Below are 19595 nucleotides of genomic sequence, written 5' to 3'. Positions count from 1 at the left end.
CAGGGGGCATACCAGCTCCCCAAACCCGACACAAACAGAACAACACAGGCTTTATTTCAGTGGGAAACGCTTCCTTTTTGTTTCCCACCTGTACAGCACAGTCACAGCACAAATTAGCAGCACAATATAACAATTTTTTTTCTTCTTTCTCTCACTCTCTCTCAATCCACCTCCACTCCTCCAACGGCAAGCTTCATCCCTTTTCCTCCTGGCTCTGGCACCCTGAATGAAGGCAGCGGGCTTCTTTTATGCTGCACCCGGGAGTACTTCCTGTGGCCCATTAGCGTCCTGCAGGAGCACTTCCCGGTGAGGTGGAAGCCTGACAAAGTAGGGCTGCCATCTAGCACTCTGCCTAGAGCACACTTTCTCCCCGGGTCCTTCCGGTATGTAGGCATCCCAGCCATCTGCCACTTCCTACTAATTATTAAAAGCTGTAACACTGCAAAAATTTTAGGTGTGATCTTCTTTTCTGCTACAATAGTTACTGTTCTCTAATTTTGATCACCATGTTTTTCACAAAATAACGGTTGCTGTTGAAGTGCTTCCATTATTTTGTAAAACATGCTAGTAGAACAGTGATATATACCACAGCTAATATCCCTTCAAATTTTGATCGATGAATATTAACAATATTGCATAAAAAGCAAGCATTCATAAATTGCTCTTTAATTTTGATCACCGCTGTGTGTACATTCTCTCTGAAGGTTCTCGCTTGCTTCTTACTCACTTGTCACGGATCCGCTGTGGACTTTGGCTCTCTTACTTAGAATCCCAGACTGGCTCTATAATGACGTGGAGGTCAAGGCTCTGTGTGGGGGTGTTTTTGTGAGTTTGTGCTGTAATGAAAGAAGAAACAAAGATAAAGGTTTGGGGGTCCGTCCCGTATATTTTATATAAAAATGTCGCGTAATACTCTGCCGAGGAGTCATATGTGACTGAGCCACCAAGCAGGACTGAGTGCAGAGGAAAGGTGGTGGGTTTTTGTAGCTGAGGGAAAGGAAGGGGCGTCTGGAGGGAAAAGCGGAAGTGAGGTCATCGGAGGGTGTGGTCTGGAGAGAGAAGAGGAAGTGGACTAGATCTTACTTCCTCCTATAGGGATGGGAGAAGAGGCATTAGTACACCTGATTAGCCCCGCATACCAGAGTTTCAGCATTAACCAGAACCCCTCCTGCTGCCTGCCATACCGCCATACCGTTTGTGACAGTGCTCAGTAAGCCCCCAGTATCTTTTCACGGCTTTGCCTAGAAGCACCTTTGACCTCTTGTTCAGCTAATCCACTTCTGTTGTGGTTAAAATGTGCGTTAGATCCAGTGATTGGCAAGGAAGACTCCGCCATGTGGTCCGTAATTTTCTCTAGCATAGTGTGACAGTGGCCAGCCAGTTCATGTTCAATGCCATTTTACTTGTCCAGTGACTCCATAGCCCATATGGCCAGTATATGTCCAGTAAATCAGAAGCATGGGTGTCTAGAATGTTTGTGAGGGTAGTTATTTCATCAGTGAGTCAGCTGTAAATGTTGGCAGAGGGGTCCCTATTTCTCCAATGTTTGGCCAAAGTGGTCCCAGTGTGTCTGCAGAATATTTGGCCATATATGTGCCCAGTAATGCCCTAGCAGTGAGCCTTTGTGAATGACAGCCAGCATATCTTTAGCTGAAGACCACTGTGTGATGTCACAGCTGTCATTGTGCCCAGAAGTGGCACTCACAGGCAGAGCACTGACCCTTCAGACAACAAAAGAGCAGACAGGCAACGGAGTGGCACCATACCTTTATTGACTTGCTGATTATTCCTTGAAAGCATACATTTTTTAGATAGATAGATAGATAGATAGATAGATAGATAGATAGATAGATAGATAGATAGATAGATAGATAGATAGATAGATAGATAGATAGATACTTTATTAATCCCAATGGGAAATTCACAACTTATTCACAATTTATAGTATCAAAAAAAAAATTCACAATTTATAGTATCAAAAAAATAAAAATTAAAACAAGTGAAAGGTGCTATAAATGCTCAGCATTCTGGGACTCGCTGGGTACTGCCATTTGTTTTGAGCCAGGAATTTACAGAGCAAAGCTGGCAGACAGAGACCTAACTGGATTTAGCATAGATGGACACCGAGCTGAGAGATGAGAGGATGGGCATAATAGGCTTTGGGACAGCTGGCATAAAATGAGAGTAGGGCAGTCCTGCAGAACTGTTATTGACACAGTGGGAAAGCTTGGCACGAACTGGAAACCAGAAATCTGGATGTGACTGGCATTTAGCATAGGAGGGTGTGCAGGCCATGGCTGTTTTCTGGCAATGGTTCATTTTGGCACAACTTGGCTGCTTCTGAAGGAGTACAGCAGAGGAGAGCATATAACAGATCCATGAAGATGGTCCACGGCTCTCCAGCAGCCGGTTTTGGACCTGGCAGATAATCTTAGAAGCTTGTGCCACTGGTGGTGATGCCCTCGGAGAAGGATATGCGGCGTCTGTCCCCCAGCTTGAGATCCTTAAAGGTATCTTTGTCCAGGCAACCCAAGTCTCTGAGCATCCGCAGCACATCATGTCGAAACTTGACACCTACGAAGGCGTAGAGGATGGGGTTGAGGAAGCAGTGCAGATAGCCGATGCCCTCTGTGATGATGAGTGCGTGATTCCGGCCATCTATTTCCTCGCAGCTGTTGTCCTTCAGAACATCCAGCCTGTACAGGGTGTCCAGAAAAATAGTCACATTATAAGGCACCCAGCAGATGCAGAAGAAACCTGTCACCAGAAGAGCCACCCGGATCGCTCGATGTTTCTCCAGGCTTTGCTGTGTCCGACACAGGGTTGTCACAATAGCCAGATAGCAGTATGTCATGAAGGCCAAGGGTAAGAAGAAGCCAAGCACATTGGCGAGGAAGCGGCTGATCAGGTGCCAGTAGCTGCCAAGGTCAGGGTAGCTGGCAAAGTTGCAGTACAGGAAGCTGCTGTTGAAGTCAACACCTTTGTTCACAGACAGAAACACAGCATCCGGCAAGGAGATGAACAGACAGAGGAACCAGATGACACCACAGATGATATGGACAACCTGGACGCGACGGAGGCGAAGGCTGTGCACAGCGTGCACGATGGCCAGGTAACGGTCGAACCCGATGCATCCAAGGAGGATACTCCCGCAGTGGAAGTTCACTTTGTGCATGATGCTCACCAGTGTGCACATAAAATTGCCAAACACCCAGCCACGCGTAATCTCCACTAGCTTGAGAGGCAGCGTCAGGGCGAGAAAGAGGTCTGCCAGGGCCAGGTGCAGCAGATAGTTTTCTGTGATGCGCAGGCAGCGCCTGTTCCGCAGCAGGATGACCAGCACCAGCATGTTGCCAGTGGTGCCCAAGATAAACGCAATGGAGTAAACCACCATGCAGAGAGTGGTGCCAAAGTGCCTCAGGCTGTCTGCGGATGTGCTACTGCACGCGTGGTTTTCATATATCGCGAAGCTTGTTGGTACGGAGTAGTCAAAATTCTCATTGAGCTGTGGGGAGAAAAAGAAAAGAAAGACAGTTTGGGGAAATGCTACATGGCAGAAAACATGGAGAAACCACCAGAGCGTAGCCACCGAGTCTAGACAGGAAACTGAAAGAAGCTCGCCAGTGCTTCAGAAATTCAGGGCACTGCGTGAAGATACAGTAAGGCACAAAACTGGCTCAAGCCCAGGAAGCAAAGAGTTATTTGGGGACCTTATCAGAGTCAGGTGAGGTTAAAAGTAGAGTCCCCTAGGTGGCTTCACTCTTTAACATCCATAAATGATCTTGATAAAAATAAAAATAATAAAATGGCTAAGCTTGCAGACAATGCAAAGTTCGGAGATCATTACAGAGGAACTTGGATTAAAGATGGGTGTTGGCAGACATTGAAGGTGGGAAGTGAAAACGTTAGATTTGAATACACAATGGGAGGTCTGAAACTTGAAAATACCCCTTATGTCAAGGACCAGGACTCATCAGTACCTGGCAGTGGATAGTGTCCTATCTCGTGTGACCGCTCCCTGAAGCCATCACTGCTTGAAACCACCTCTGATTCACAGAGCCAATAAACCAATGAATCCACACTTGTTAGATGTTATCCCATTTTTCCAGAAGGGCCTGACCACACTGCTGGCCACTGGCAAATCCAGGGTCATCCCAAAGATACTCTTTGCAGAGCCGTAGCGTGGGTGATGCGAAATGTGCACCCGCATCAGGCGCCGATCTTCGAAGGGCGCCGATCGACGACGTGGTTGTTTCGGGTTAAAAACAAGAAAAAAATAAAAACATTAATATCACTGAAAATTTGTCAAACTTTTAAAGTTATCTCCATTTACTTTTTGTGATTTTGTAAACAACTTGCACACTGAAATGGGTTTATATTGTCTTTTAAAATTACAGCCAAATTATTTGAAATAAAAGCGCAGTTCTAAGTAAAATAACAATGAGAATGACGCACTGCTTGAGAACCGCCACGCCCACTAATATGCAAACGCACAACTGAGCGGTGCGCACCTTTATTGTCGAAACGGCGATGCCCAACCAGTCGTAGTGATCCTCTGTCTACTCGTCATATTTACGATCTTCAATGGCAAATGAGATGCTTGCAAATTTAGCAATAATATCCATGGAACACGAAGTCGCTTCTTCTTTTCAAGAGTTTTCCGCGTGTAAAGCTAGCAGAATAAAGTTTTGAATGATTGGTTCCTGCCTTGTGCCCTGTGTTGGCTGGGATTGGCTCCAGCAGACCCCCGTGACCCTGTGTTTGGATTCAGCGGGTTGGAAAATGGATGGATGGATGGATGGATGTTTGGTTTTTTTCTTTCCTTAATTGTTCTGTATTTGCATTTTATATATTTTGTTAATAGTTTAAAAATATTGTAATTTTTTATGTTAATAAACAATTTTGCTTTGTGCCTTTTAGCCCACCACACCACAACATATAACTATGCGTACAATTTATTGATGGTTCTTGATGAGACTTGATATCTGAGTTCCAAATACGGTCCTTTGAAGCTAATTAGATTTTGATCAAGCCCGATGGGGCGCAAAGCGTTCGACCATTACACCCGGCCGAATTTTGTTCTGTCTGGAATCTTTATTTTTTTATATATTGTGTTCATTTTATCAAAAGTGTTGTCATTTGTTTATGTAAATAAATAAAATTCATAAATAATTTTTTTTTTTGTTTTCTTTGTAAATACAATAAATTTGTTTTATCCATTTTGATTGAAGAAGGGCGCTTATTTCGGCACCATGCATCGTTTTGCCACGTTAGGCTCTGACTCTATGGAAGATAATGCAGGCCAAGGCAGCACCTGCACTACTTCATTCACTCATCGGAGCTGTTGTGACCACCCCAGCTGTGTGTGGCCTGGCAGTTATTGCAGTCTAAGTGTGAGCAGAGGAACTCTAATAGATCACCACCCTAGCACACCAACAACATGGTGCCTGTCCCTCACTGTCATCTCACTGACGTGGCCACTATGTCTGATAGTATGGTTCAGAAGCAATATAGGTGGCAGATGATATGAAACATTATTTTAGATTGGCCTGTCTGTTCGTTGTGGTCACTCAAGGATGACCAGATCTTGGAGAGTTCACTGAAACCCTGCCTGGACACCATAGCTTAATCCATAGTGGCTGGCAACATTACAGCATGATATGCCAGTGTGGTCCTCTCCCTTATTTATGCTGACATGTGTGGCATTATGAAATGGACAGAAAACAAAGCAGAGTCTTTGTCTTACAGGTGACCTCATCAGGCTTTGTTGCAGGTGGACCTTATAGGTACAAATGTCCCTCACAAGCTTTACAGGAGGCCAGGTAAAGAATACAAAGACTCAGAGTGCTGAAAATAAATTAAGACATTTTTGAGAAGGTAGCCAAGCTTGAATGAATTTTGTCATTCCAGAATATGAAGTGTTTCTTGTTTCCAACAGTACTTATAAATGATCTCGATCTAAATATATGATACGTTGGTCAGGTTTGCAGATAATGAAAAGGGAGACAATCTGGTGTCAGCTGAATCAGTGCAGATGGACCTGGACAGGACGGAATTCAGACTTGCATGGGCAGATGAAGTTTACTGTAAATAAATGTGAAGTGTTACATGTAGGAAGTAAAAACATGAAATGTGAATACACAAAGGAAGCTTTGAAACTTGAGAGTGCACATTATGAGAAAGACCTGGGACTCATGGTGGACTCACCACTATCTATATCCAGACAGCAAGAGCAACTAAGAAGGCTAGCAAGATATTAAACTCTCGATTTATAGAATACAAGCGAAGGGAGGAATTAGGCGATGTTAATAATATAATATAATATAATATAATATAATATAATATAATATAATATAATATAATATAATATAATATAATATAATATAATATAATCCATCCATTTTCCAACCCGCTGAATCCGAACACAGGGTCACGGGGGTCTGCTGGAGCCAATCCCAGCCAACACAGGGCACAAGGCAGGAAACAATCCCAGGCAGGGTGCCAACCCACCGCAGGACACACACAAACACACCCACACACCAAGCACACACTAGGGCCAATTTAGAATCGCCAATCCACCTAACCTGCATGTCTTTGGACTGTGGGAGGAAACCGGAGCGCCCGGAGGAAACCCACGCAGACACGGGGAGAACATGCAAACTCCACGCAGGGAGGACCCGGGAATCGAACCCAGGTCCCCAGATCTCCCAACTGCGAGGCAGCAGCGCTACCCACTGCGCCACCGTGCCGCCCATATAATATAATATAATATAATATAATATAATATAATATAATATAATATAATATAATATAATATAATATAATATAATATAATATAATATAATATAATATAATATAATATCAATGTCGAGCTGGTTAAGTTAGCAGATAATACCAAGCTGGGTGGAATGGCAGATGATGCACTGGATTGAGAAAGTACTCAGACCCCTTTACTTTCCACACACTTTATTGTATTGTAGATTTCATTTTGAATTGATAAATTTGACATTTTGCCAATCAATCTGCTCTCAATAACCCGTAACGACAAAATGAAAACGTTTCCAAAAAATTTGGACATGAGTGTCAGTAGCCTTTGCGCCCTTAGGAAACAAGTCACCTGAACTCTTCTCTAACATTTCAGGAATTCTTTACCCCTCTGAAGCTGATCTCTCTGATTCTAAAAAAAGGTCATTATGATAGCAATGACGAGAAGAATTCAGAATTCATTGCAGAATTTAAGGGTCCCTCTAGAGTACTGCCTCTTTCTCTATAATCGGCACATTTCATAACTGGCTTAAATTTAGAGTTTGGTATTTTTCCATCCAGCCATTTTAGTTCCAGACCATCCTCAAGAAACTGACACACAGACAGACACACACCCATCATCAACATATAAAGGTTTTCGATATCACGGGACCCTAAAACGTTGAGATCTATAGAAAACCGGAGATCAAAATTTTGGACGAATCTAAATCTTTCAGTCCTCCCCCATAGATGATAGGTTATGGTGGGGGATGGCGCAAAGCAAAAAGGGAAGGGTCTGAATGCTTTCTGAAGGCAATGTAAGTGCAAAAGCTCTGAAAATTCAGCCTTGTCGTCCAGGCCACGTATTTAATATAGTCTATGTTGAAGCGGATGAATAGATACATCTACTGATAGGATATGATATGCTGATACATTCATCTGGATTGTCTGAGATGCATCATTCGTGATATGTTCCATGATCCATTCATTCAAATCAAATGAAGTTTATCCGATGTTGTTTTTAATTAGTTGTGTTAGTGAATTAAAGGAGTGGATGAATGAAAACTACTTGTCTTTAAGCACAGATAAAACAGATGTTAATTGTTGGAGGGAATGACGCTGATCACAACAATATTCTGTCATCATTTAACTCAGTTGGAATCCCCATTAATTTTACTGAATCAGTCCGCAATCTCTGAGTTATCTTTGACTCTAGCATGTCATTTAAAGCGCATATTACAAAGTTGTCCAAATCAGGTTTCTTCCATCTTAAAAATGTTAGGAAATTAAGGTGCTTTCTAAATAAACAGGAATCTGAGAAAATAATTCATGCATTTATCTCTAGTAGGACTGACTACTGCAATGCGGTGTTCACTGGATGTTCAAACTGTTCTCTATACAGCCTCCAGTTAATCCAAAATGCGGCTGCAAGAAACATTACAAGAACAAGAAAATACGAACACATAACTCAAGTTCTTAAATCCTTACACTGGCTCCCGGTTAAGTTTAGGGCAGATTTCAAAATCCTCCTTTTAACATATAAAGCATTAAATGGCCGAGGTCCGGCTTACTTGTCTGAACTTACCATGACTTACAAACCTGAGCACACATTAAGATCTCAAGATGCCGGTCTGCTTATGATTCCAAGGATTAATAAAATAACAGTGGGAGGTCGAGTGTTTAGTTACAGGACCCCTAAACTGTGGAATGGTCTGCCAGCTACTATAAGAGATGCCCCTTCAGTCTCAGCTTTTAAATCCCGGCTGAAGACTCACTGCTTCAGTTTAGCACACCCCGACTAGAGCTGCTGATTAACTGTACAGACTGCATCTCTGTTGTTAGTCATTAGCACTAAAACATAAGTAACATGATAGTTAGAATTGGATACTAACCCTCACCTACTCTGTTTCTCTTCTCGGTACTCAAATGTGGCACTTGGTGCCACGGCCCCACCTGTCAAGTTGTTTTGCCTGCTTAAGGTAAAGTCATCCCTGATGGAGGATCGCAGGAATCATGGGAAGGAGGGGTCCTTTCATCGGATTGACTGGCCCAGCACTGTTTCAGCCATGGAATGACCAAATGGGGGAGGCAGCTTGATGGATGAGGTCTCAAATGTGGCACTTGGTGCCACGGCCCACCTGTCAAGTTGTTTTGCCTGCTTAAGGTAAAGTCATCCCTGATGGAGGATCGCAGGAATCATGGGAAGGAGGGGTCCTTTCATCGGATTGGCTGGCCCAGCACTGTTTCAGCCATGGAATGACCAAATGGGGGAGGCAGCTTGATGGATGAGGTCTCCAGGACTCTAAATATATCCAAATCTTCTTATGTGATATCATCTACTGTTAAATTCTGCTCCATACTTCTAAAATTTTTATTTTTATACTGTATTGAGGATTTGTTCTGTCCTGTGTATTGTATTGTATTGTATTGACCCCCTTCTTTTGACACCCACTGCACACCCATCCTACCTGGAAAGGGGTCTCTCTTTGAAGTGCCTTTCCCTAGGTTTCTTCCATTTTTACCTACTAGATTTTTCTTTGGGAGTTGTTCCTTGTCTTCTTAGAGAGTCAAGGCTGGGAGGCTGTCAAGAGGCCATTGCGGCACTTCTTGTGTGATTTTGGGCTATACAAAAATACATGGTATTGTATTGTATTGTATATGTACCTAGGGTTCATTGGGGATTTCAGGTCTTTAAACATCAGACCCCCTTGCCCTGCACACCTAGCCAGAGTATTTGTGTCCCGGTGGTGTGATCCATGGATCACCCCTCTTGAATGAAAGCTATCTAAGCTCTTCACACAGCCTCTGTGATGGTTTAGATGCAGAATTTGAGGGTTCTTCTGCTGCCTCGTTCTCTTGCACGATTTGGCTCAAAACTAATCGTCACATCATTATCTCATATAACAGGCTGAAGTTTTGGTATTTCTCCATTCAGGTGTTTTAGCTCTACCATCCTCAAGAAACTGTGAAACGCAGACAGACACACACTCATCATCAAGATAGCAATGTTTTCGGTATCAGGGCAGTGATATTTTCATAACGAAAACGAGAACTAGAATTAAAAATATTGTTTTTTAATTTTCAGGAGAACTGAAATTAAGGCAAAAATAGAAACTAAAACTAAATAAAAAAAATTAGTGATAGGTGAACGAACTTAAATGAGAACGAAAATTGGGTAAAAACAAAAAAAAAAAACAGCAATAGCATTTTCATTCAATCCGGTTCAGTCATGCGGAGGGGTTGTTTGTGGGTCACCCTGAGCATCCAGTTATGTTGCGCTGTTTTCTGTGCGGTGATCTTGTAACTTGGGCTTACTATAGTCACGTGGTGCAACTTCAATAAAGAACCATTGTTTGTTTGTTGAGCACATTTCGGTTCGTCGGGTTGAAACAATAAGAACATGTGGTTGGCCATGGTGAGTTTTGCACAGATGTTTGCGGGTAGAAAGCGAGAAAGTAATGCTGTTTAATTACAGCACAGATGATAATAAAAGAAGATGCAGCTTGCGAGAAGAAGAAAAGAGTCTCGGTGTTTCAGTGCAGGACCAGCTGGATCAGTACTTAAGTGGAAGTCCAGCTCTTCTCTGACACCATGACTGCAATTCAGTACTGAGACGTACAGTCAGGGGAGGCAGGTGAGGCATCACGAAAAGTAAGAAAAACTAATAATGATAACATAAAATACATTTGTCCACTGGTCTGTGCTATGAATTTGTTTTCTGTATGAGTCCAATAATGTTGATCATCTTTATAGTCAAAATCTCTGAATTTGTGCATTTCCTGATCAAATGAGAAACGCGAGGTGCGGCACAGACGAGCCTCACCTCACCTCGGACTGCGCTCTCCCTCACACACTGGGTTGATGCCTGCAATTGGCGTGTGGCTGCTGCTGTCTCTCTGTATGTCGCCAGTTTAATGTTTGCAGACACGTTTATTATACACCCTGACTTTCACAGTCTGGCTAATATCTTTAATGAATGTGTGTGACATATTTAGTCTGGCTGATAGGATATAAAACCATAGTGAAAAGGCACAAGATGAGGCAGTCAGTACCCTACCGTACTGAAGGGGGTGCATGTGAGCCCAATAGGTGCTTGTTGCTGCTGTTCTTCTATGGAGAGGCTCCAGGCGCCAATTAGTTAGGATTGTATTTCATAATTATAATCAGTGTCCATTACTTTTTGCATAAAAGGGAGTGATTTTTATTGTTTACTTTAAAGTATAATAATACTTTGTGGATGTCAGATATATACGAGACAATCAAATCTCGATAAATAAAGTACATTATATTAATTTCATGCAAAACTGTGTTTATGTGAATATTTCTGGGGAAGGGGGTCCATAGCTTTCATCAAATTATTAAAGTGGTCCGTGACTCAAAAAAAAAGGTTAAGAATCACTGGTTTAGGTGATGAAATTTAACGTGGAAAACACCAAACCTGCCACCATCCCCAGAGTTCTCCCTGCACGTTGGCAGATCTTCTTGCAGGATAATGTCAAACCCAGGATGGAGTAATTGCAGATTAAGGGCCCTGCTCAAGGGTTCAACGGAGTGGCATCACTTTTGGCATTTATGGGATTTGAACAAGCAAACTTCTGATGGCCGACAAAGACCCCTAGCCTCAGAGCCATCCCTCCACCCATTGGCACAGTGGACCAGTCACTAACTACATCCAGACAGTGGACAGAAGCCATTAAGCAGACTACTACTACGAGGGATGTTCAAAATGTTTCCACACTTTTTTTTTTAACTCTGTTTATTAAGAATTTTAAAAACAAATTATATCACTTTTCAACATAGTCACCTTCGTTTGTGACACAATTTTCCCAGCATTTTGCCCAATTACTACTCCTCCCAACTTCACTGTTTCCAACGAAAATATAAAAATGTGGAAACTTTCTGAATGCCCCTCGTACTATTACTGCTACTACTAATAATAATAATATTCATAATGATGATGATGGGGCGGCACGGTGGCGCAGTAGCAGCGCTGCTGCCTCGCAGTAAGGAGACCTGGGTTCACTTCCCGGGTCCTCCCTGTGTGGAGGTTTGCATGTTCTCCCCGTGTCTGTGTGGGTTTCTCCCACAGTCCAAAGACATGCAGGTGAGGTGGATTGGCGATTCTAAATTGTCCCTAGTGTGTGCTTGGTGTGTGGGTGTGTTTTGTGTGTGTCCTGCAGTGAGTTGGCACCCTGCCCGGTGATTGGTTCCTGCCTTGTGCCTGGGTTGGCTGGGATTGGCTCCAGCGGACATTCCCCGTGACCCTGTGTTCGGATTCAGCAAGTTGGAAAATGGAATGGATGGATGGATGGATGATGATAATAATAATAATAATAGTACAGTTTATTAATGTAGCACCTTCTTGTGAATCAAAGAGTTTCAATAGGAAATGCAATAGGAATTTAAAAAAGATGACAATATGAAGCTGGGACACAAACTAATATCAAATAAATGATAAAAATTGCATAAAAGTCAAAGTTTTGAATTAGATTAAGAAACAAATAGTGAAAGAGAAGAGATCCATAAACAAATAGTATCTTTAGATATATGGTACAATGTGTAAACTACAAGTCAAGGGGGTTCTGCTTACCTGTTTAGCTGACTAATGAGGCCTCATCTGGAATGCTGTGTGCAGTTTTGGTCGCCATGTTGTTAAAAAACGACATAGCAGCACTAGAGAAAGTCATGTGGGAAGCATCTAGGACTGAGACTGAGCATGGGAAAGGTGCTATATAAATAAAATGTATTATTGTTATCATACAACTTATTTGCGGTACTGTGTAAGTTAAGAGAATAAAACAAAGGAGCTAATATGTTTTAGTTTTACCAAATGAAGAGTAAGGAGGTTACCTGACTGAAGTGTTATGAACGTAAGCAGTCCAGTGGATCCTTGCTGTATTTGAAATGAGTTCTTCAACATGAATGTAGGTCCCAAGGACTATAGAGCAGGTTATGATAGTCTAAAACTCGTCAAGGGGAAATTTTGTTCAAATATTAGAAAGTTTTCTTCCCACTTAGAACTATATAATTTACCCCATAATGTGCGCTCTTAAAAAATAAAGGTGCCAGAGTGGTTCTTCAGAGCGATGCCATAGGGGTGCCATTTTTGGTCCCAAAAAGACCCATCCACATGAACGTTCTAGAACCTTATTTATTTAGATCTGTAAAAGGACTCCCATAGAGTAAATAACCATGAACAGAAGGTAACAGATTTGTGAAATGCCAATGGGATCCTGATTTTAAAAAGTCTCTAGCTGCGCACAGTAACACAGGCTAAGTTTAGGTTTCTTAATCTGTTTGTGTCCTACAGGTAGTCTACCACGCATTAAAGATTTGGGGTTTTATCTACATATTAGGAATTTCAAACCACAAAGAACCAACATCATATGCAAAGACCCCATCCCAGAATAAGATCGCTATCAAAAATGACTCGTAATAATTTAAATCAAATTCACATTTCACTCGTGTCAATTGTGTCGGTTTTATTTTGTTTTTTGCGTTTTGCCCTTTGGAGGGGGCTAAGTATGAAGTACGATCACTGTCACATCTTTCCACCGTTGTGGCACATGCGTAGTAACAAAAATCGATTGTTTCCTTCTCGATAGAGAATGTCTCGTGCGTCCAATGACGTATTTTTGACAGTTTGTTTACGCTTGAGAATTGTAATCATAAAGTTCAGAAGCAGACGTAACTTTCAGAAGCGCAAGCGTGATTTTAGAAGCAAGTGTCATTTTCAGAAGCGCAAGCGTAGTCGACACGTGTGAAATGTCAATTTGACTTAAATTATTACGAGTTATTTTTGACAGCGATCTTACTCCATACAGAATGAAATAGTTCTTTGTAAATCAATAGAACCTCACAACTCAGAACCACAATTTTTAAGATTGTAGATTGATGGGCAAAATGTTTATTTAAAATTAAATCGACACCGCAATAAAGTGTGCAGAAGGTGAAGGGGTCTAAATACTTTCTCAATTCCCTGATTTGTGTACATACTCGATATTCGGTGTCTGGAGCGCGTGCACCTTAACTTGCATAAATGGCTCCCTTCAGATGGATTGATTAGCTCTTCCTACCATACATTAAAGATTTTTTTCTGTGTATTAGGAAGTTTTTCAAACCACAAAGAACCAACTTCGTATGCAAAGAACCCTTCTCAGAATAAAATGTTGCTTTGTCAAGGAATAGTTTTGCAAGGAACCGCACGATCCAGTGAACAATCATAAAGTGCAATTAAATAACCATTGAAGAGTGTAGATGAAACAGTAGTGGGGACCTTCAAAATTCAATTTCATTTTAATTTATAATAGTTATATGAGCAGGCATTGACAAGCTAGGATGTTGGGATGAATGACCTTTTCGCACATTTATCATAACACTTGTAAGGGTCGATGTTGGGACCCCAAAGCCATTTTCCTCAAGTTAAAAAAATTCGTGAAGTGAGCTAATATTCCAAGAAAAGCTGAAAAATTTACCCAGTTGTTGATAAAAGAAAGCAATTTTCGTGCTGGTGCCTTTCCTGTCTTCTTTATCTGCTGTCTTTTACGGTTCTCCGGAGGCGGGACAAAGCCGCATTTTGTGATGATGGTCTTCAGATAGGAAATGAGAGGCCGCCCCCTCCCTCGCTCCCTCGCTCGCTCGCGGGTTTGTCGTTGCACTTAAGACGCCCACGATGGAAGTCAGGCATTGATTTTCGGTACTTCCTATCCTTTCAACATACAAACTGAAAGTAACAGTAACTTTTAGACTACTGAAATGCATTATGATTTCAGAATTAGATTTACAAGGACGTTTGTTCTGATGGAAGCAGCTTTTTTTTTAATAAGGTAAGAAGCATGGCTATTTGCGAATAGTAATTCCGAAACTGAGGGGTGTGTACATTATTAAAGTGTAAGAGTTAGCAGGTATGACATGAAATTTGTGTTACAATAAATAAGGTGCACGAGTGTTTCCTGAAGTAGAGTGGCGACCCGTCCAGGGTTGGTTCCTGCCTTGCGCCTGATGCTGTTCGGACAGGCTCTGGCCCTTGCGGGCTGCAGAAAGACAATGCGGGTACGGATTACGAATGGAAAAAAAATCAAATCTGTTGCAGCATAAAAGCTAAGAGAAGCAATCTGGATCTGCAATTTTTCATTATTTTAGCTGTGAAGTGCATGAACGTTACAGCAGACATGAGGCCAACTCAAATTGTAAATGACACGTAAAAGCAACCGTCTAACTTGCATAATGACGGGCATTGGGAGATAAGCTAGGCTGGCTATGTAAATCATTCTATTTGCATGTCTATTAACTCACAACTGCCACTAGAAGAGGCCGCGTCCCGAGTTTACCCATCAAATAGTAATAATCTGGATAGGGCCCTTTTATGGTGACGTCGTGACGCTTCTACGTCCCTAAACTGCATAACGAATACCGCCACCAAGTGTTCATCATCAGACGAACAACTGGAGGAGTTTGACAGGAGCCGAGCGGGAGATCTTCTTGAGGTCAGTTGCTCAGCTGCTACAGGACGGCAGCACGTGCTGATAAGGATACGATGATTAACTAATCGATTAAGGCAACGACGGTTTCAGAAAGGCTTTTACACGAGATTCTTAGAGAAAGCACAATATGCCGGCACCGACCTGTTGCAAGCGTCAGAGAGGTGGTCACCAACTCATATGTGAAACTTTAAGGCCGGACGACTCACTTACTGAATTTGCACCTCATATCGTCATAGCTTGGGGTTTCTCTTGTTCCTGGAATCCCATCATAGTTGTGGTTCCTGGACAGCCATTCTCCATTAACCCACTGGAGTTAAAATTATCCTTTGTATTATAAAGCTATTGTATTTATTAAAGGCACCCCATGTCACAAACATTTAGAAAAACACTTAAAGTAAGCTGCTTACCTTATTGGACTTTAAATTATTTTTTTTTCCGACACACTGGAAGGATTTTGTGAATGAGGAAGAAAGTGGGAATGTTCCGTGCTTTTTTATGCTTTCTTTACGATGTCAAAGGCTAACGTCACAACTGATGAGTTGAAGATGAAGGACAGTCCTGGAGTAATCAACAGCTTTGATAGACATTCAGGAATAACACAAAGCTATTTATGTTGTCCATTAAAGATGATATCCGTACAGATACTGAGTGGTCCTCAGCAATGAGAGAAGATGGGCAGCTGCAATTCCTACTTTTACAACAACGCATGTCCAAGTTGGTGGTGTTATAGTCTGCACTGATATAAGTAGGCAGAACACAGAAAATCAAGACAACTGCACTTTTAAAAACCACAGTCCTTTAATGTCACCGCTTGACAAAGAACCATTTCATTCTGGGAAGGCCTCATAGCACATGAAGTTGGTTCTTTGTGCCTTGAAAATGTTCCTAATATGTTGACAAAATTGAAATCTTTAATGTTTGCACGATTATATATACTGGTTGTTTAAAAGCATTTTATGATTCCTTTCTGTGAACCGTTGCTTGACAAAGCACCATTGCATTCTGGGAAGGGTTCTTTGCATATTAAGTTGGTTCTTTGTGCTTTAAAAAACTTCCTAATATGTAGAAAAAAATTAAATCTTTAATGTATGATTAACGACCTAGCAGGACACAAACAAATAAAGAAAACCTGAACTTAGGCTGTGCTACTGTAATCAGTAAGAGCTTTTTACAAAGCAGGGAGCTATGAATATTCACAAATCTGTTACCATCATGGTTATTTACTGTGTAGAACTTGTTATGGATCTAAATAAATAAAGGTTCTTTCTGGAACCTTCCTGTAGATAAGTCTTTTTGGGACAAAAAATGGTTCCCTTATGGCATTGCTCTGAAGAAGCACTCTAGCACCGCCATATTTAAGAGTGTAGTAGGAAAGATGCAACAGGTCAAGAAAAGCTTACCTGAGCTTGCGTGATTGATACAGTGTGAGCCCTTTAAAAGTCAGGAGCCATTGGTATTTCTAAAATCTGTTATCGTCTATCATGGTTATTTATGGAGTTTATCACAGATCTAAGTAGTCTTAATTAACGTAAGTCGCCCTGCTTCAGGGTGTTCATAAGAAATGTAATGATTTACTTCATGAAGTAGAACTACATAATCAACAAGAATAGTTGCATCTCCAATTTGAAAATGTATGGTTCAATGTAATTGTTTAAAGTCTAAATAATCTTGATTGTAATGTAAATTTGTCATGTTTAGTCCTCTGATGGAGGTCCATAAAGGTCTAAATGCTTAGTAAAGGATCAAAAATTAAAAATAGCATCAAATTCATAATCACTGACTTTGAAAGAGTCTAAAACGATGCCCCTCATGCTGATGTTTGAAATTTGTCATTATTACCCTTCTGGAAGTGTCTGTTATAGACATAGGACCACACTTGGTGAACACCGAACAAGAGTGGTGTTTGGGGGTGACAAGTGGGGGCCACTGCCCTGTATCTAAGGGGACCCCCCCTTTTGTGTTCCACATGTCCCGTTCGAGCGGATTTGTCAAATTATATTCTCCATTATATATATATTTGAGATGCTTCTTTTAAAATTCCTCTTTAAGGTCAAATTCTGTATATGTACGTCTTTGAAAACATTCCATAGTCCACCTTCATCTCCCGTAAAGGGTCGCCAGTGTAATCCCTTCCTAAAATTGGTATAGCCCATTAGTCACTGGGTTGGTTTCTCCTAAGTCTAGAAAAAGGTATTGCAGATCTAGATTAGACTACGAAGATGTCATCAACGACTTTTCCAATCGGAAGGCAAGCAAAGTGGATTTTCGTCTCTGAATCTGGAAACCGGTAAGAGATTTCAGGATGATACCTCTACGTTAATTTCACACTTCCTGTTGACACAGTGAAACTCACATTATATTTGTATGCCATAAACATGTCCGAATATTAATGCACAAAAACATGTATCGCTAATGATGACCGGCTGACATGACATCAACGTGAGTTATGACTGTGACATCCTGCATATCGAGACTCAGAGTAGACTTGCTTATCTAGAAGAGGCCCTGCTAATTTCTACATGACACCAGAATCCATTTTGCACTGTCGTGGTATTGTCATGAATTATGAATTGCACTTTTTTAATAGATTATATTGTTATATTTTGATAAAGTCCATGTGTTATCTTGCAAACAATTAGCTGAATGCTGTAACGAGAAAATCTGGTGTATGTTAATATTATTTTTATTAAAATTGCAAGCAGGTTTATGCAGTCCACACATACCGGAAACAGCATTTGACGTAACCGGCCGGCCCCGCGGGAAGTTGGTCAGCCTGAGGCCCCCACAAACACCTAAGGTCGCCTCTGGTACAGAACATAAGAAATCTGAGATATGAGAGGAGTCAGTCCATTCAGTACATCGAGCCCATGTGTTCAGCTAATAGCTAAACTGTCCCAACATTTCATTCAAATCCAGAAAAATCAAATTTCACAAATGTTATAAAATTAATGATCAGCAATCCCAAACTGGCATTAGAGGACACTGCACGTCTACATCACCAATCCCCATGTTTTCAAAGTTTTGTGAGAGGAGTAACTTTGATCCCTTGTATCCCATTAGGGGGTCAGCTGATGTGGCCTGCACAACTTCAGGTCCTAGTGGTCATTTTTGCTGAAGACATCCACTGGTTTATTCTTTATCATAGTGTAACTTCCTAGAGTATGGTCCAAAAATGGCCTAACATGATGGTTGTTCATGTACAGAAGGCCAAAATACGTGAGAAATCCCAAAATGCTTGCATAACTAGACATCAAGACAAGTGGAACAGTAGTATTTCATATGTGGGGGGATTTATCGTACCGTTAAGTCAGAAAACGTCAGACAAAAGAAACTGAAATGATTTTCAAAGCGGTGACTGTTACAAACACAATAAAGAGTTCTTTCTGGATTCTTCACATGGATCGGTCTTTTGAGAACCAATAATGGTTCCCCTATATGGCATTGTTCTGAAGAACCATTGTGGCACCTTGATTTTTGGAATGAGGATGTGTTAGAATTTTCCAAAAGCTAGATATTTACACAATTCCGTTTTTATACAGTAAATATTAACTAAAAGGCATATTCACTTATTATTTTGATGTTTCACAAAGTAAGAAAGCAACCACACCCAAGTGAATGGATCATAATGCTGTTTTCAACCTCATATGACAAACTGCTAAATAAAAGAAGACGTGCCATCTGAAATAAGCAGATTGTTCTTAATTGTATTGTGTTTAGTTTTATGATAAATAAGTAGACTGCCACTGTATTGAACAAATGACTCAACACAAGAGATTTAACTTCTTGTTAACACTAATCAGAGCGACAGCTAAAGCTCCAGATCTTAAAAGAAGGACTGAGAATAACAGTTGCTGATGACCATTTCATATTTCTTTAAAATTGTATACTTGAAATCTTCCTCAAATACACTGATTTCATAAGTTTGGAATGCAAGCAAAGGAAAATACTTTTATGAACACAAAATAAAAGTGCAAACTGGAGTTTGTTACATTTTGAAGTATACGCTTTAAAAACAAAGCGGTTCTCTGGAGCGATGCCACACTCTTAGAAGTAAAGGTGCCACAGTGGATCTTTAGACCAATCCCCAGAGCGGGGTCATTTTTGCTTTCTAATATAACCATCCACAAGAAAGTTCCAGAAAGAAGCTCTTTATTTATTTAGGTTCCATATGAATACCAGTGGGTTCCTGATCATTAAAAGAGTCTCGTCATGCAATCAAGTTACAGGTTTTCTGGATCTGTTGTATTCTAGGTAGCCTATACCGTACATTAAAAATTTTCTGTTTTGTTCACATAATCAGAAAACTTTTCAAACCCCAAAGAACCAACTTCATTCAAAGACCCCTTGCCAGAATTAAATGCTTCTTTG

The 19595-nt window shown here is 41.1% G+C and overlaps 1 protein-coding gene across 1 annotated transcript in view; it reads right to left on the bottom strand.

The window, feature by feature from the left end:
- Nucleotides 1-1959: 1959 nt before the first annotated feature.
- Nucleotides 1960-19595, bottom strand: part of LOC114657275 (C-X-C chemokine receptor type 5) — a 29818-nt gene continuing 12182 nt past the window's right edge. The window contains exon 2 of the mRNA XM_028808996.2: nucleotides 1960-3505. Within this exon, the coding sequence (XP_028664829.2) occupies nucleotides 2432-3505 (1074 nt within the window). The 3' untranslated portion in view covers nucleotides 1960-2431. The remainder of the gene's footprint in view (nucleotides 3506-19595) is intronic.

This window comes from Erpetoichthys calabaricus, chromosome 9 (assembly GCF_900747795.2).
Source record: "Erpetoichthys calabaricus chromosome 9, fErpCal1.3, whole genome shotgun sequence".
NCBI lineage: Eukaryota > Metazoa > Chordata > Cladistia > Polypteriformes > Polypteridae > Erpetoichthys > Erpetoichthys calabaricus.
Note: the sequence above shows the minus strand (reverse complement) of the source record. Positions and strands in the feature narration are given on the sequence as shown.